The 14,835-nt window shown below is 36.2% G+C and overlaps 1 protein-coding gene and 1 long non-coding RNA gene across 5 annotated transcripts in view; one reads left to right on the forward strand and one right to left on the reverse strand.

The window, feature by feature from the left end:
• Positions 1–14,835, forward strand: part of LOC145680382 (nardilysin-like) — a 339,063-nt gene that overhangs the window by 149,377 nt on the left and 174,851 nt on the right. For all 4 annotated transcript variants that reach the window (XM_081750817.1, XM_081750819.1, XM_081750820.1 and 1 more), the window contains 2 exons: positions 1,672–1,890; positions 11,287–11,413. In XM_081750817.1, the coding sequence (XP_081606943.1) occupies positions 1,672–1,890; positions 11,287–11,413 (346 nt within the window). The remainder of the gene's footprint in view (positions 1–1,671; positions 1,891–11,286; positions 11,414–14,835) is intronic.
• LOC145680383 (uncharacterized) overlaps positions 1–14,835 on the reverse strand; it is a 302,756-nt gene that overhangs the window by 49,228 nt on the left and 238,693 nt on the right. The gene's annotated exons all lie outside the window — the stretch shown is intronic.

Here is a 14,835-nt window from a genome sequence, read left to right on the forward strand (position 1 = left end):
CAACCAGCGGGAGAAACAATTCTCGCGGCCATTGCGATCTGCCTTCCACGGCTCCCAAACTCCTTCTGAATCAAGACAACTACTGCAGTGACTTCGTCAATAGTCCGTCATTGGCGTTTCATGCGTGAAATTGTGTTCTGGCCCACCCCCATTTCACTATACGTCGACGGCTCTTACTTTTGGAATACGCCTCGTATAATGGGTAAAGAGTTCGATTCCTTTGTGGCTGAGAGTAGGCGTCAAATTAATAAGAATCTAAAGTTTTTTTTTACATGTGCTCGGGACACCTCTTCGATTCAAAGTTTCTAATACATGATAACTATATATAATATTAAATATTTGTTTACTTAGCCCGATACTTACTTTTGGATTATAAAACACTAAAAACTTATTTGAACAAAATGAATGAAAACACTTTAATAATTAATACACCATTATAAACTTGTTAAGCTTTTAAATATTGTAAAGAAAACATGCATTCAGCCCATTTACTTTTTCGTCGTGGCACGCATAAAGAGTTAACGACGCATACACGGAATACGAGCGCGATATTGCAAAATAACTTACACACTTCTACATTGTTTTTTTCGTTTTCTTTGGAGAATCTTTTTAAGCGCCTCACCAATGCCATTGCAGCGGCCAGAAGAAGGAACCTCACTACTCTTTTTACGCATGTAACGAAATTCTGCAGAATCACTGTTGTGGGATGAAAAAGAAAATCTTTCATCCTATAAAATATAAATGAATTGTATTAAACAGAAACAATCGACAAACACTACTTTTGGATTAGTTTTTTATATTTCACAATTATAGTTTCGATGTTCGTTGGTTTTAGTAGAACTATTTTTTTTTTTTTTTTTTTTTTTTTGAGACGATATAACGTCACTGTGGGCGTGTCCAAAAGTAAGGAAATAAATTCCATGACTATGTATGGGTCGCAGCACTTGGAGAAAGACACACACATTAATTTTGAGTAGCTCCTTCAGGAAAATTCATTGAACTACACATTCACAAACTCACTTTTACGTAAAAGTAAAATTTAACATAGGAGGCTTCCTTGAGAGTCTGTAATACTCATAAAATGGCGCCCAACAGGATAATTACTTTTCCCGAAAGTAATTAAAATCTAGTCCGTCTTGAAGTTCCACCTCATAAGTTCAAAACTGAAGCTTTCGAGGATAAAGTTGTCATTGAGTCGCTATTCCTCTAGTTTCACTACACTTTCGAAGTTTTGAAGAAGGTTCGAAAGTTTATTGGAGCGGGCACGATATGTACGGAAATGCGGATGGGCTTTTCAGTATCATTTTATATTGTTCAATAATTTTGCATTATTTTAAATTTTCACGCAAGTGCACTGTGGACAAATAGATTAAACTTGACCTTTTTTTTAAAAAAAAAAAAAAAATTGAGATGATTCAGTAGGCTGTCAATGATTTAAAAAATACTTTATTAACTTGATTACAATATAATGGTTCGTAAAAACCTAGTTGTTTTATGTAAATTAGTGCCTTTTATACTTATGACTAAACATTTGATAAACAATATTTAAAGTACTTTAATACTATCTTCTGATGGTTCTGGAGATATACTGAAGAGTATTTCTAACCAAAAGTTGTCTTCCATTGTTTTATCTCTCTCTCTCTCTCTCTTTTTTTTTTAAATTTATTCTAGGTAATTGTAGCTGCATTCCAATATCTAAACATGATCAGACGTGAAGGTCCAAAACAACGTATATTTGAAGAAATGAGAGTAAATCAAAACAATTTGTTCACTTATCTGGAAGAATCGTCCTCTTTAGAAAATGTACAAGAATTGAGTGAAAATCTGCATCAGTTTCCTTTCAAAGATGTTATATCTGGACCTCATTTATTTTTCAATTACGCTCCTGAGGTATGAATTGTTCCTTAACTTAGGTAATTGGGTTTATATAACATAAACTGAAGTCTGTATAAATGACTAATTCTTCGTTTGCACACACGCATATATATCGGGTGTTCTAAAAATGGGTTCGGGTGATCTATTCTACAGGCCAAAATAAAGCGAAAATGTTATATCATGGTATACCCTCCGAGGTCTCCTTCAGCCGCTATGGAGAATCAAAATTTCAGAATGTGGCAACGTCGCAGATTAACTTGGAGCCATTAGCATTACTCTACGAATACAAGAAGCATTTGAATCGATTGCTACACTAATGTGATGCTAGTGCCAATCAATATCGCCTTTAGCTGCCATCTGGAAAGAATCGATATAACTATTTGATAGATTGGTTGATCTAATCTGTGGTTATTTGCGACGTTTTCACATAGTGCAATTTCTCTCTCCACACGAGGGCTCGAAAAGTATACAAATATATATAATATTTATATAATCTGTGGTCCGTGGGCGCCATTTTTAGAACACCCGATATATACCAGGTGAGACATTTAAAACTGTTATTGAAAAATATCTGGAAAACTACAAATCGGATTTTAAAAAAGTTGTAACAAAAGTTTTTCATCTCGAAGGGAGACATCAAAAGATACCACACTCAATCTCCTGCCCCCACCCCCGGGGGCGGGGGGGATCAACTTTGAAATCTTAAATAGGAACCCTCATTTTTTATTGCATATTCGGATCCTCCAGGAAAAATATACGTAACTTTTGTATTAAACATTCTTTTCGTTTCTTGATAAATAGCGCTGTAATCGACAAAAAATCAAAATGAGTAAACACCGTTAGGGATGGGCACAAGTCGAGCTACGATTTCTGAGCCGATTCGCTGTTTTTGAAGTCGAGTTAAGTTTGATAAATGGCTCGCTCGTTCAGCTCGTTTTAACTCATTTTGAAATCATGGCCTGATTAGACTGCAAAGAGAAAGTCATGAGAAGTGTAAGCAGTAATGTGGAATACTTTTTGTTGCTAACGAGAGGGGACACTGGTCGCATCTAGTCTCGTCTCGATAACAAGAGGACAAGGGATTTTTATGAAGATCTTAGTTCGGTTTGGCTCAACTGAGCCGATGGTTCGAGCCGGCTCGCTTGGGATGAACTACTTTTTCCGTTCGGTTCAACTGAGCCAATAGCTCAAGGAGGCTTGGTTGGGTGAGCTGTTGGCTCTACTTATTTTTCAGTTCGTTCGTTAGTAAATGAGTCGAGCTGCTTGAGCCGTTGGTAAGCCTAAACTCGGGCCGACTAGTTTTGAACATGTTTGGCCAGCGCCCTATAATTTTAACAATTTTTTGCTCGAGCCGGAATACTTCCGCTGGAACTCGAACTCAGAACCTAATGAACGATGTCCTTACCACCTAGGTTTCACGACTACCGAGGTCGGCAGACAACTAGTTTCTAGTATTGAGATACAAACGACCTATCTTTCATATTTATACACGGTGTTTAATAATAATAATAATAATAATAATAATACGTAGTAGTAGTAGTAGTAGTATCATTGATTATAATTATATTGTCTATGTAGGATACTTGAAGAGAGTACTTAAAACTACACATAGGATTTGGCTCGTTTTAGGTCAAGTCGAGCTCAAAGATGTCTGTTTCGAGTCGAGTCGAGTTTCAAAGAAAAGTCGCTCAAACTTGCTCGTACCCATCCCTAAACACCATTGACAAATGATAAGAAAATGTTCGAAACGGTGGCTATTTTCTCCGATACATTCTTTATCATTCAAATTACCGTCTATAAAGAAAGGACTGCGATCATGCGTCGCAGTCCATGTTCAGATTCTCGCTGTATATGTAACACTTGTAATGTATATTGCAGAAAACGGACACCATTTCGAACATTTATTTCAATAAACAATGGAAATGTGGGAGAAGCAAGGAGAGACTCCTAAAACAAGCACCACGATGGTGACAGGCAAGATGACATTTGAAAGAAACACCCGATGGTAAAAGGCAAGGGGACTTAGATTAAAAAAGCATCCCGAGGGGAACAAATTATTACCATGTCCACGTCGTTGTTCCAGGGAAACGTTAAAACTAGATTTTAATACATTGATAAAACAAACTATGAATGTTTCCAAATGCTGTGCATTTCAGTGACATCTGTGACAGAAATTACACCAGCAATGTGGACAAAGTAATGTATTAAGTTCTGGAGAATCAAGTGTGTTTTCTATAAAACACCGGTTTCTTATTACAGATTTTGTCAGACATTACATGAATACCTTATTTTTCAAGTGTTTGCTATTTAGATTTTTGTCAATTACAGTGCCATCTACCACGCAACGAAAAAACGTTCAATACAAAAGTTATGTATTTTTTCACGGAAAATCCGAATATGCAATAAAAAATGGGTATTCCTATTTGATTTCAGTTGATTCCCCCGCCCCCGAGGTGGGGGCAGGGGTCTAGTGTGGTATCATGGGATGTCCCTTCGAGACGAACAACTTTTGTTATAACTTTTTAAAAATCAGATTTGTAGTTTTCCAGATATTTCCAAAAACAGTTTTCAATGCCTTACCCGGAGATGAAGACAACACGAAAAATCAACATTTACTTTGAAAAAAGTGTTGCATGTGACTTCCATTCCTCACCGGACACCCCACAAAACATAGTTGGGAGCAATTTCACTCGTCATACACCCTATAAAAGAATATGATGGTTGAGAATACACTTTTATCAGCTATAGCAGTCAAAATGGACAGACGACGCGAACTTAGTGAGGCGAAAAGAAGGGTGATTATCGGAGCCCAGAGGTTTGGACATTCGATTCGTGAGATTTCCAACAATTTTCAGAAACCTCGGTCAACAGTAAGTGATTTTATCGTGAAGTGGAAGTGAGAGGTCGTTATGCCTATTAAAGCGAAAATCTTAATAGATCGTGAATACTATACATTTTTGGATTAACAAACAATGTGGTGAAGAACTGGTTGCTAAATCCCTGAAACTTTTAATTCGTGAAATAACAGAAGAGGAACAACGATGACAGATCAGAGACTAACCGTAAGCGTTCGTGATAGCTCAGCTTATTTCAGGTTGTCGGCCTAGAAAATTTATTTCTCCCCTGAAACTAACGATAAATGTACACTGTCTGCGTCTCTACGCATCTAGACATCTAATAGATATTTTTACTAGTCTTGGAATAAGTGTTCCATACCAAGAGATAACACGAACAAGAATAAATGCAGAGAAGTCAACAGAAAGTAAGTTCATTTATTCCGTTCGCATTTGACACTGCAGATTTTAATACAATAATACTTCGCTGTCACAATACGTTTCATAGTATGGGAGGAATAAAAATATGCACACCTCCAGAAGTAGTTTAAAGAACTGAAATTTCCAGTCACTAAAGTTCCCAAATCTGATCATGTTGCTAGTCTTTGTAAAGAAAGAATCGAAGTCTACAAAAGTTAATGTGGGAATCAAGAATTTGATAATGAAGGATGTATTATCAGGAACATATGACAAACCTGATGTTAAAAAGCTAGATTTTCTTGACCATATATGGTTAAGTACTCATTTCTTAATTGTCTTCAGCCTCTCTATGGAGTGATTTTATGTACATCTTGGTAGCAAACTCTTTGCAATTCAGAACTTCTCCGTGACTGGGCGGTTGGCGTGCGCGCCTTTGGCGTGGGGGGGTCCGGGTTCGGTTCCCGGCGGGAGCTCGTGTGGTTCGGGTTCCGCGTTGGTCAGTGGGTCCACGTCTCATATAGCCTCGCTGCTGAACGGGACGTTAAACTCAAAATCAACTCAACTCTTTGCAATTCACTGAATAAGACACGTCTCATTGAAAAACTTACTCCATTGTTGCTGACTCAGAACAATAACGTTTTGCAAGCGGAAGGAGATGCTGATGAAATGATCGTGTTGGCAGCTATTGATATGTGTACTATACAGCAGTCAGTTGCTATTGGTACAGACAGTGATTTGTTGGCAATTATGATAGGACGCTCTAAACCAGAAAATAACGTGTACTTCGTAAAACCAAAATCTACCACAAGGGAAATTTCGTGTTACGATGTGGAATGATTAGTAAGAAAATGGAGCCTCTTTCTGTTTCGATATCTGCATTACATGCATTAAAAGGCTGTGACCCAACATCAGTTCTTTTCAAGAAGAACAAAAAGTCTGCTCTCAAACTGATTTAACAGATAACGAATTAGCTCACACTAACTCTTTTTCATGGTAAAAATTAAGACACTGAATTTATAATGGCTACAGGGAAAAATTCTTGGTGAGACTGTACGGCGGTAAGGAAGGTGAGGATCATGATTTCCTTCGATATATATATATATTGGGAAACTGTCGTTGTTATCCACTTTTGATCTTGGAACTTACCTCCAATGTCTGCAACTGCCAGACAATATTCACTAAGAACATACCTTCAAGTCCAGTTTTGGTTTGGAAATAAGCTCGAACTCACAGAATATGGTTGGTATGTAAAAAATTGTTTCCATTATAACAACTTTTCCAGCGGTGTCTGATGAGATCTTGAATCAAATTAGTTGTCAATGTAAAATATATCTTCGTAGTGATTGTTCCAGAAGACGTGAAGGTCGAAAATAAAAATGGACTGTCCTGTACTAAATTCTGCATAAACACTGTAGTGGAGTGACCAGCATTAATGCTCAAGAAGTTATTTCTGATGAACGAGATGGAGTTGTTGACGATGTTTTATGAACCACACTTGTAGCTCGATGCAATTATGAACTCACCTTAAATCGTTTCTAATACATCCTGCGTTATTGTAAATATATCTATTCATAATAGGTATATAAATCTCCCTAAAAATTAAAAAAGAAAAAATGTACTTGAAATTACAATTTATTATTTACAATTTTGAGATGACATTTATATTTACAAACAAAAAGGAAGAAAAATAACAGATTTTTACTAGATAAAAATTTCTTATGAAAATTTAATTTAATAATTAACATCAAGCAACCCATGTTACTTTGCGTAATTAAACGTTTAAAAGATGAAAATCCATGTATATTTGTCTAAGTTATGGGAACAAATGTGAGTGAGTAACGAATTCTTTTGACGCCATTTTGAAAGTGAAGTGGGATCGATGGGGACTTTTAGTATGTTTTAAGGTTTACTCTGAAATACGGATACCGAGAAATTCAGCTTTCATTTAATTAGTCTGATACGACCTTTTAAAACTAATGTAACACCATTCAGGGAGTTCTGCAAACATCGAAACAAATGATAGTGTGTTGGTTCCATGTCCGCGCTAGACGGTGGATTTATTAAAATCTTTCAGCGAAGTTCTCGCCATTTTTGATGGGTAGTTAAAATTTGTTATCTGGCGTTGTCAGTGTAGCATACAACACGGTTTCTGTTGAGCAGTCCTTTTTGTTTGTTGATAATTGCACTCGTGCTAATTGTCGTTAATTGTCGTTATTTTGCTTCTTTCCTGTAGTAACCATGTTATTGTATGAGAGAATTTTATCGTTATTTAGTTATATTTTTGAAGTACAATGATTATTGTTTTGTACACACATCGTCATAAAAGTATGAATAGTGTACTAATTGTACTCATAGGGAGCTTCGTATCTCCTCTGCATAAATTCCGCTTTCCTTGTTTTTTAAAATCTCCGGATGAAATATTTCAACGAAATATTTCAATTTTAAAAAATTCATGAAATTATCCATCACTAATAGAACTTGTGATTTATGGACAAAAAATGGTGACATGTGGTTTTCACAGGCCCCTTTTAAAACTAATGTAACACCATTCAGAGAGTTCTGCAAACATCGAAACAAATGGTAGCGTGTTGGTGCCATGTCCGCGCTAGACGGTGGATTTATTAAAATCTTTCAGCGAAGTTCTCGCCATTTTTGACGGGTAGTTAAAATTTATGTAATCTGGCGTTGTCAGTGTGTCATACAACACGGCTTCTGTTAAGCAATTCCGTTTTCTTTGTTTGTTTGTTTGTTTGTTTGATAATTGCACTCGCGCTAATTGTCGTGAATTGTGTATAAATCCGAGTCTGTCATTGTGCCCGGCGTCAACAGTTCATAATGCACGGTTCCTTCTAACATAACTCTCTTGGGCGTCAGTGTGCGCTTTGTGACACTGTGGAGCTTCTTTTCGCTTCCACCACGATCTTTTTCACATAATGTAGGTTATCCACTTATCACTCATGATTCATCGCATCAGAAATGGCTCGAGTTCGTTACGTTTCAGTAGAGATTCCCAGATAGAAATTCTATCGAGTTAATGTTTTTGACTCGGATCGTTTGCCATTCGAACTTCTGTTTTCTTTTTGTATCCATCTTTCTCTAAGTGGCTTAACGCTGTTTGATTATGAATGTTAGGCCATTGGCAATTTAGAAACTTTTTATATGCCGGTCTTTCTCGACGTGTGCCAAAATATCATCCACTTTTTGTGTGATTTGTCACCCACTGCGAGGAGCATTTTAACATCGAAATTTTCAGAACAAGAGCGACTTTTGGTTTTTACGTTTGATAACATATCTTGCCTATAAACAGCACAAGTTTCTTCACGGCCTGCGCAGTATTTGTGCCTTTACCGAAATAAAATTTGTGAAATGTATTCCAGTTTTGCGTATAGTTCATTCATCTGCAAATCACACCTCCATACATCTGATTTTAAGAATTCAACACTTTCTACACATCTGCTAGCTTCAATTGTCAGCTGTCGAATGTCGCCATGCCTGATTCGCTGCGACTTATATACCCTGAAATTTGGGACACTAACGCCATCTCATACGCTAAATGCTGACTCCTTTTTATATTAATTGATATGTTCTCTTTCTGCAATCAATACACTCCCGTTACATTCCACCTCACAGTACTCCAGCAGTTGAAGTCAAAGTTGCCGTACCGCGCGTAGCATAATCGCTAACGCTCTCGCTAACTTCGATTCTTGGTGGGGATACTAGCTCGAAGTGTAAAACGCTTTTTCAGGCCAGCCACCCTGAAAGAGGTTTTCCTGTTTTTTTTCTCATTCACACCAGGGATATCTCAAGGTGGTACCTAACTTATAGGTCCCAGGCCGCTTCCTTCCTTCCCCAATCCTTTCTTCCTTCAGTTTCCCCTTGATAGTGTGCTCGCCGAGGATGTTATTCCTTAAACAGGGTGTCTATCAGTCACGAAAGTCATGAAAACAGAAAACGGTCATGAAAGTCAAGAAAAAGTCACGAAATTTAGCTTTTGGGTCACGAATTTTTTTTTTATCTGTACAAATATAAGCAGACTGGAAATTTTTTTCTATAAAACGTCAAAACTCACCACCAAAAATGTCTATGGTCGGCTTTAGACGTTACAAAACCGCAAGCAAAGCATTCTTCTATCGCATGCACGAAAATTCGGCCTAATTTGCACCCAAATTCCAGGGTGTCTATCGGTCACGAAATTAGAAAACGGTCATGAAAGTCAAGAAATTTAGCTTTTAGGTCACGATTTTTTTTTTCTGTACAAGTATAAGCACAGACTGGAAAATTTTGTTCTATAAAGCGTCAAAATTCACCACCAAAAATGTCCTTATGATGGGCGTTAGACGTTACTAAATCGCAAGCAAAGCATTCTTCTATCGCATACATGAAAATTGGGTCTAATTTGCACCCAAATTTGTTGTTAATAATGTTAGGAAATTTTATGATTCGGTAAAGAAAGGTCACGAAAAAGTCACGAAATTTCATTTTGGAATCTGAGTAGACACCCTGTTAAACGTAACGAACTAAATGGTCATAGATGTCGAAAGCCCAGAAATCTAAATCCTAAATATCCCAATCACTATGATATCCGTCAACTTGACTACTGAAAGAATTGCTGCCATCTCGCAGGACACACTTTATTTGTGTAATCTGCTTAGACCAGTTTGACCAGAAGTAGTTTTTCTGGTAATTAACAACCGCCAACATAGCTATAAATGCCGCTGTAGAACGCAACCTTCCCCACCCAACGTATATTTTCTTGGTAAAAGAGATGTCACATGGGCTGTAATTATTTCTTTACATAAGTATTCGGTATTTGGTTTAAGAAATGGAGCACAACCCTTTAGAAGAGAATTGTGCGGCTACTTTGAGGACTGGGCAACGTAATGATTAACCCAGCAGTGAAGAAAGCCGTAAACTGGGGTTCGTTTCATTCAATGACTTCAAAATTAAAGAATAGAAAAAGGATTAACATCTAGAGAGGAGATAAATAGGTCAGTAAATGAAAACTTGAAGATTTCATTAGGTTGGAAGAACTATTATAGTATTGGATCAAAAGTTGTACTTGCTCAAAAAACATGGGCATGTTCACACGCCTGCCTGTTTACACTCACTGTACGTAATATAAAAATGAAATTTTTACCTGGCTGGGTAATTCCTATTTGTTTCTGTAATAATTCGTTATCAAAAGTTGTAACTTTTTAAAGTTTATTCCTCAAAGATTTGGTTAAACTCTAAATATGCTGATTTTGTGAAAAATGACGTATTTACACTTTCAGAACTTTTGACTTTTAATTACGTAGCTATGATCCACAAAATCGTAAAGAACTTGTGCTAACAGAGTTACTGCTGAAACAAAACTACAATTAGCCTGCTCAGGTAAGGATAAATGGATCGAAAACAGTTAATAGATACATAAAAAAAAAGAAAAGAAAAAGAAAAAAGCACTTGGATTCGTTAGTGCACGAAAGAAAGAAATTTGTTCCTTCTTTTAGGTGATGGTAAATATTATTTTCAAGCTGCTATACTACTGTTAAATGTAAAGCGCATTTTGTAAAGGAGTGTTTTGAATTTGTAACATTAGATTTGAAATCCTGGAAACGTTTTTCTTCTTCTTTTTTTTTTTTTTTTTTTTTTTTTTTGTTTTATCAGTTTGTTGGACTCGCTTTATTACCATTTTACTAATTGGTATGAAGTTGGTATAGGTACACTCATGTCCAAAATTATTGTCGCATATCTATAAATCTGTTGTTGAAGAAATATAATTTGATAACAAATTTGCTCGGTGTGTATAATCGGCAAAGACATGTATGTGGAAAGTTTCATGTCAAAAGAGTAGTAAATAAGAACAACAAAACGAAAATAAAGCTTTCTTGTCCATTTAGCAACATTTTGTTTCTCATTCTAATTTTCGTATTTATAATTCTTTTCCTATGAAATTTACCACAGATATACATTTCCTGATTATACACATAGTACCAGTATTAGAAGTACCCTGCAAATCATTATCAAATTATATTCTTACAATATATGCGACAATCATTTTGGACATGAGTGTACATCTTATTTGTTTCTGTTAAATTAATTTTACATTATAAAATTCCTGTTTAGCTTTAAAAAGCTTTATTATTTTTTTATAGTGATTTTTTTCTTCATTATTTAGGAAATAAACAAGTGTTTAATTGCTATGGATCCTGCTGCTGCAAATATCTTAGTTCTTTCCAAGTCCTTTGAAGAAGAAAGTATGAACAAGGTGGAACCATGGTTTCAGACCCGTTTTAAGTCAGAAGGTTAGTGTTACATATACATCGTTATCTACAGTGTACAGCGCAAGAGGTATAGCATGAGCTATGAGAAGTAGGAGGTAGAAAGAACGTTATCCGCTGCGGGAGAGAGGGAAGACTTTTTTGGTAGTGTATCTAATTCATGCCAATACTAACCTTGAACATAAGTAAAATTAATGGATAATAACTACTAAACGTAGCTTATATATATAATGATAGGCTTACTTGTAGCTTCAAGTATTTATAAAATTTCAATGCCGTCCATACGATTTATCTTACTTTTTTCGTCTTTCGACTCGTCACTTTCTTCTGAGGAATCACTAATACTGTCACTGTCCTCGGCCAAGCTTATCGTAATATTTTCAGTAATAACGCCTGAGGTTCCATTTGCAAATATGCTTGTTCACATCTTCATAGCTTATCATACATTGCCTTCCACTCTTCCATTGTTATCATTGTAAATTTCTTTCCAGCGTGTTTCATCACATCGGTAATGGAAAAAGTAACATTTCTTACCTGTACATACTCTTTCATTACAGCGCAAATCAACTCTATCAAGTTTAGATCAGTAAGATACGGCGGCAAATGAAGAACTGAATGCCCATGTTCAGCAAGGTGCGAATCTACTTTAAATGTCCAAAAACGAGCTTTATTGATTTTGATTAAATGTTTTGGTTTGTACATATTTCTCTAAAAGGAATATTGAGTCTTACAAGCCAATCGGGTCGTGGCTCCCAGAATGAATGAATTGCAAATATAGATCGTGATATGTGATGTAAATTTACTTACTTTAAGTTACCTTTCGATTTGCATGATTTAAAAAAAATAAAAATAAGGAAACCGTTAAACGCACCGAGTGCACTGTAGAATACTTTATTGTTCAGATCTTTCTAAATGAAGATGAGAAGTAGAAGGCTGCAGATTGATTCAAAGTGTTACTCATTCTTTCCCAAAAATGCTTGAAATCGCCAGACTCTAGTTCACCATTGTGCCGGTTAGCAACACTATTAGGATTGCCTGTTTCAATCGTGTTGACAGCAGATTTCAAGGTCATAACTCATGCTATCCCTCGCGCGCTGTATATACTTAATCCTATTAACTTTCGTACAATTGTTTTACAATTGATTTTTTTAAATGTTAAGTCCTTCTGGAAGCTTCATGTGCTTATAGTTTTATTCATCTCATGTAACAATGCTGCTGAGGGATTAGTGTGTTGTGTCTGCAAATGCAAGTCTTTGTATTGTCGGTCGGAATACCAAGGTTCAAATTAAGAAGAATGCTTTTGTGGAATGGAAATAAACTTGAAAAGAGAAAAGCCGTGAAGTTTACTATAGTCTCAGAACCAGATATAAAAAGTTAAATGAAATCAACACAGATGTCTTTTTTTCAATATTAAGAGATAAACATTAACTGTAGATTTTTTGTTTAAAAAAAAGGAGAAATGGTGAATAGTGAAGAAATCAGAAATTAGACTTTTATACACAATATATATCATCTATATTTTCACCAAGCAGATAACTTTTTTCACCTCTTTCTAAAAATTTCCGCTTAGAATAGTTTCAATTTTATTCGCTGTATTAACTCGTTTCAACATTGTTCCGTGTATTTTATTTAATATAAAATTAAAACTTTCAAAAACCAGAGAAAAATACAAGATTAAAGTAGAGAAAGTAATTTAAATAAGTAAATGTGGAAAAAGCTTTTATGCGAAATCCATAAATAGGGTAATGGCAATAAATATAGAATGCTCCCTAAATATCGAACACCTTGCTCATTTCGTTACAAAATAAGGATACCGAAAACGTTGCGCACCTTCTGAAATTTGAAAAAACACACTTCCAAACATCGCCTAATAAAAATCGATAGATCGGTACGTTTCGATATTAGTGAACGTGGGAAAGTTTCCCAGTCTGTGGTTTTGGCAGGAAATTGGAGAAATCACTACGTTTTTTGTAAGGCGCAGCAATGCAGTAATAATCTATTTTCACCTGTATAATGGTGTAGTCATAAAGTATCCTTTTAATGATATGATGTGTTATTATCAATATATGTATATTTATTTGTTAGAATGTTATTTTTTTAACTATCATCTCATTTGTCACGAAAAGAAAATAGTGTTCGATATTTGAGACCCATTTCGTAATATCGAATTGCCGTTCTCAAAGAGGTTCCTTTAAGGAAAAGTGTTCTTTTGTACCGAATATTATTGTAATTGAAAGAGCTATTGGTGTAATTTAACTAAGTTCTTGACTTCTTGTGCTCTGAATACCGCGTTTTGCACTGAATTTTAAAGCATCCACTGTGTATCTGATAGTTTATGGGTTCAAACCGTTATAAAAGAATTATTTAGATTTACCTTTTCAGTAATGTTTCGTTATAGAGAGCCTACCTAATCGAGATCTTACGTCGTGCTGATCGCATTATTTCAGTTTTGTGCCCGGGCTGTCCTCCACCTCAATGTAAAGGCTCATAAACGCAGTAGAAGTTAATCATAAAAATAATTTTTAACATTTTTTGTTGAGTTTCCTTAAGTACTGCTCAGAACTTGACAATGGGCAAAATTAAGAATGCCAAAAAGGAAGGTGATCCCAAAATCAGAACCAAACTTGTCAGAAATCAAGCAATGCTATTATTCGTTATCTGCTTTGACTGAAGCTGTTCAGCAGGTGAGGCCTGGTATGATGTCCCAAAGGCAGGCATCGAAAACCTTCCAGGTTCTCCTAACAATTTTAAATGATAAAGTATCTGGGCGTCAGGTGAATGAGATTGCTTTTGGCCGAAAGCCATTCTTGAGCCCACAACAAGAAGAGGGTATTTCTGGATGGGTGATGAACATTGCAAAGAAAGGATTTCCGGTGAAGAAAAGTAATCTCCTCGACACTGTTCAGCAAATTGTACAGTCTTCATGAAGAAGCTTACCATTTAAGCATGGAAGACCAGAGAAAACTTGGTTCAGATATTTTATGGGGCGCCATCCTAGCCTGTCTCAGAAGGCTGAAACTATTTACAAGTGCAGGGCTGCGGTTTCGGAAGAGAGTACGCCGATGATTTGCTAGATTTTCGAGCTATCTCGAGTCTGAGGGCTTAAGTGCAATTATGGAAGGCCCGAGAAGGATCTCGAACGCAGGGGAAACAAACTTCCAGTTCCACAAGGTTCCAGGAAAGTGCCTTGGTGTGAAAGAACAGCAGCTTCAAATTATAACAACATCTAAAGAAAAAGAGAGCATATTCTGGCTCGGCTATTTCTGTGCTGACGAGCGTTGCGTCCCAACCTGATCGTCTACCTCAGGATACGACTTTAGCAACTTATCAAAAATAGTGTACCTGAGCCATGGATCTACGAGAAAATAGAAACTTGCTGGATGAAAGCTACAGCATTTTTGAGTTACCACCAATAGGTTAAGTCGTTGCTAGAGACTGAGAAAATC

This window comes from Thermobia domestica, chromosome 3 (assembly GCF_964235325.1).
Source record: "Thermobia domestica chromosome 3, izTheDome1.hap1.1, whole genome shotgun sequence".
In the NCBI taxonomy this organism is placed as follows: Eukaryota; Metazoa; Arthropoda; class Insecta; order Zygentoma; family Lepismatidae; genus Thermobia; species Thermobia domestica.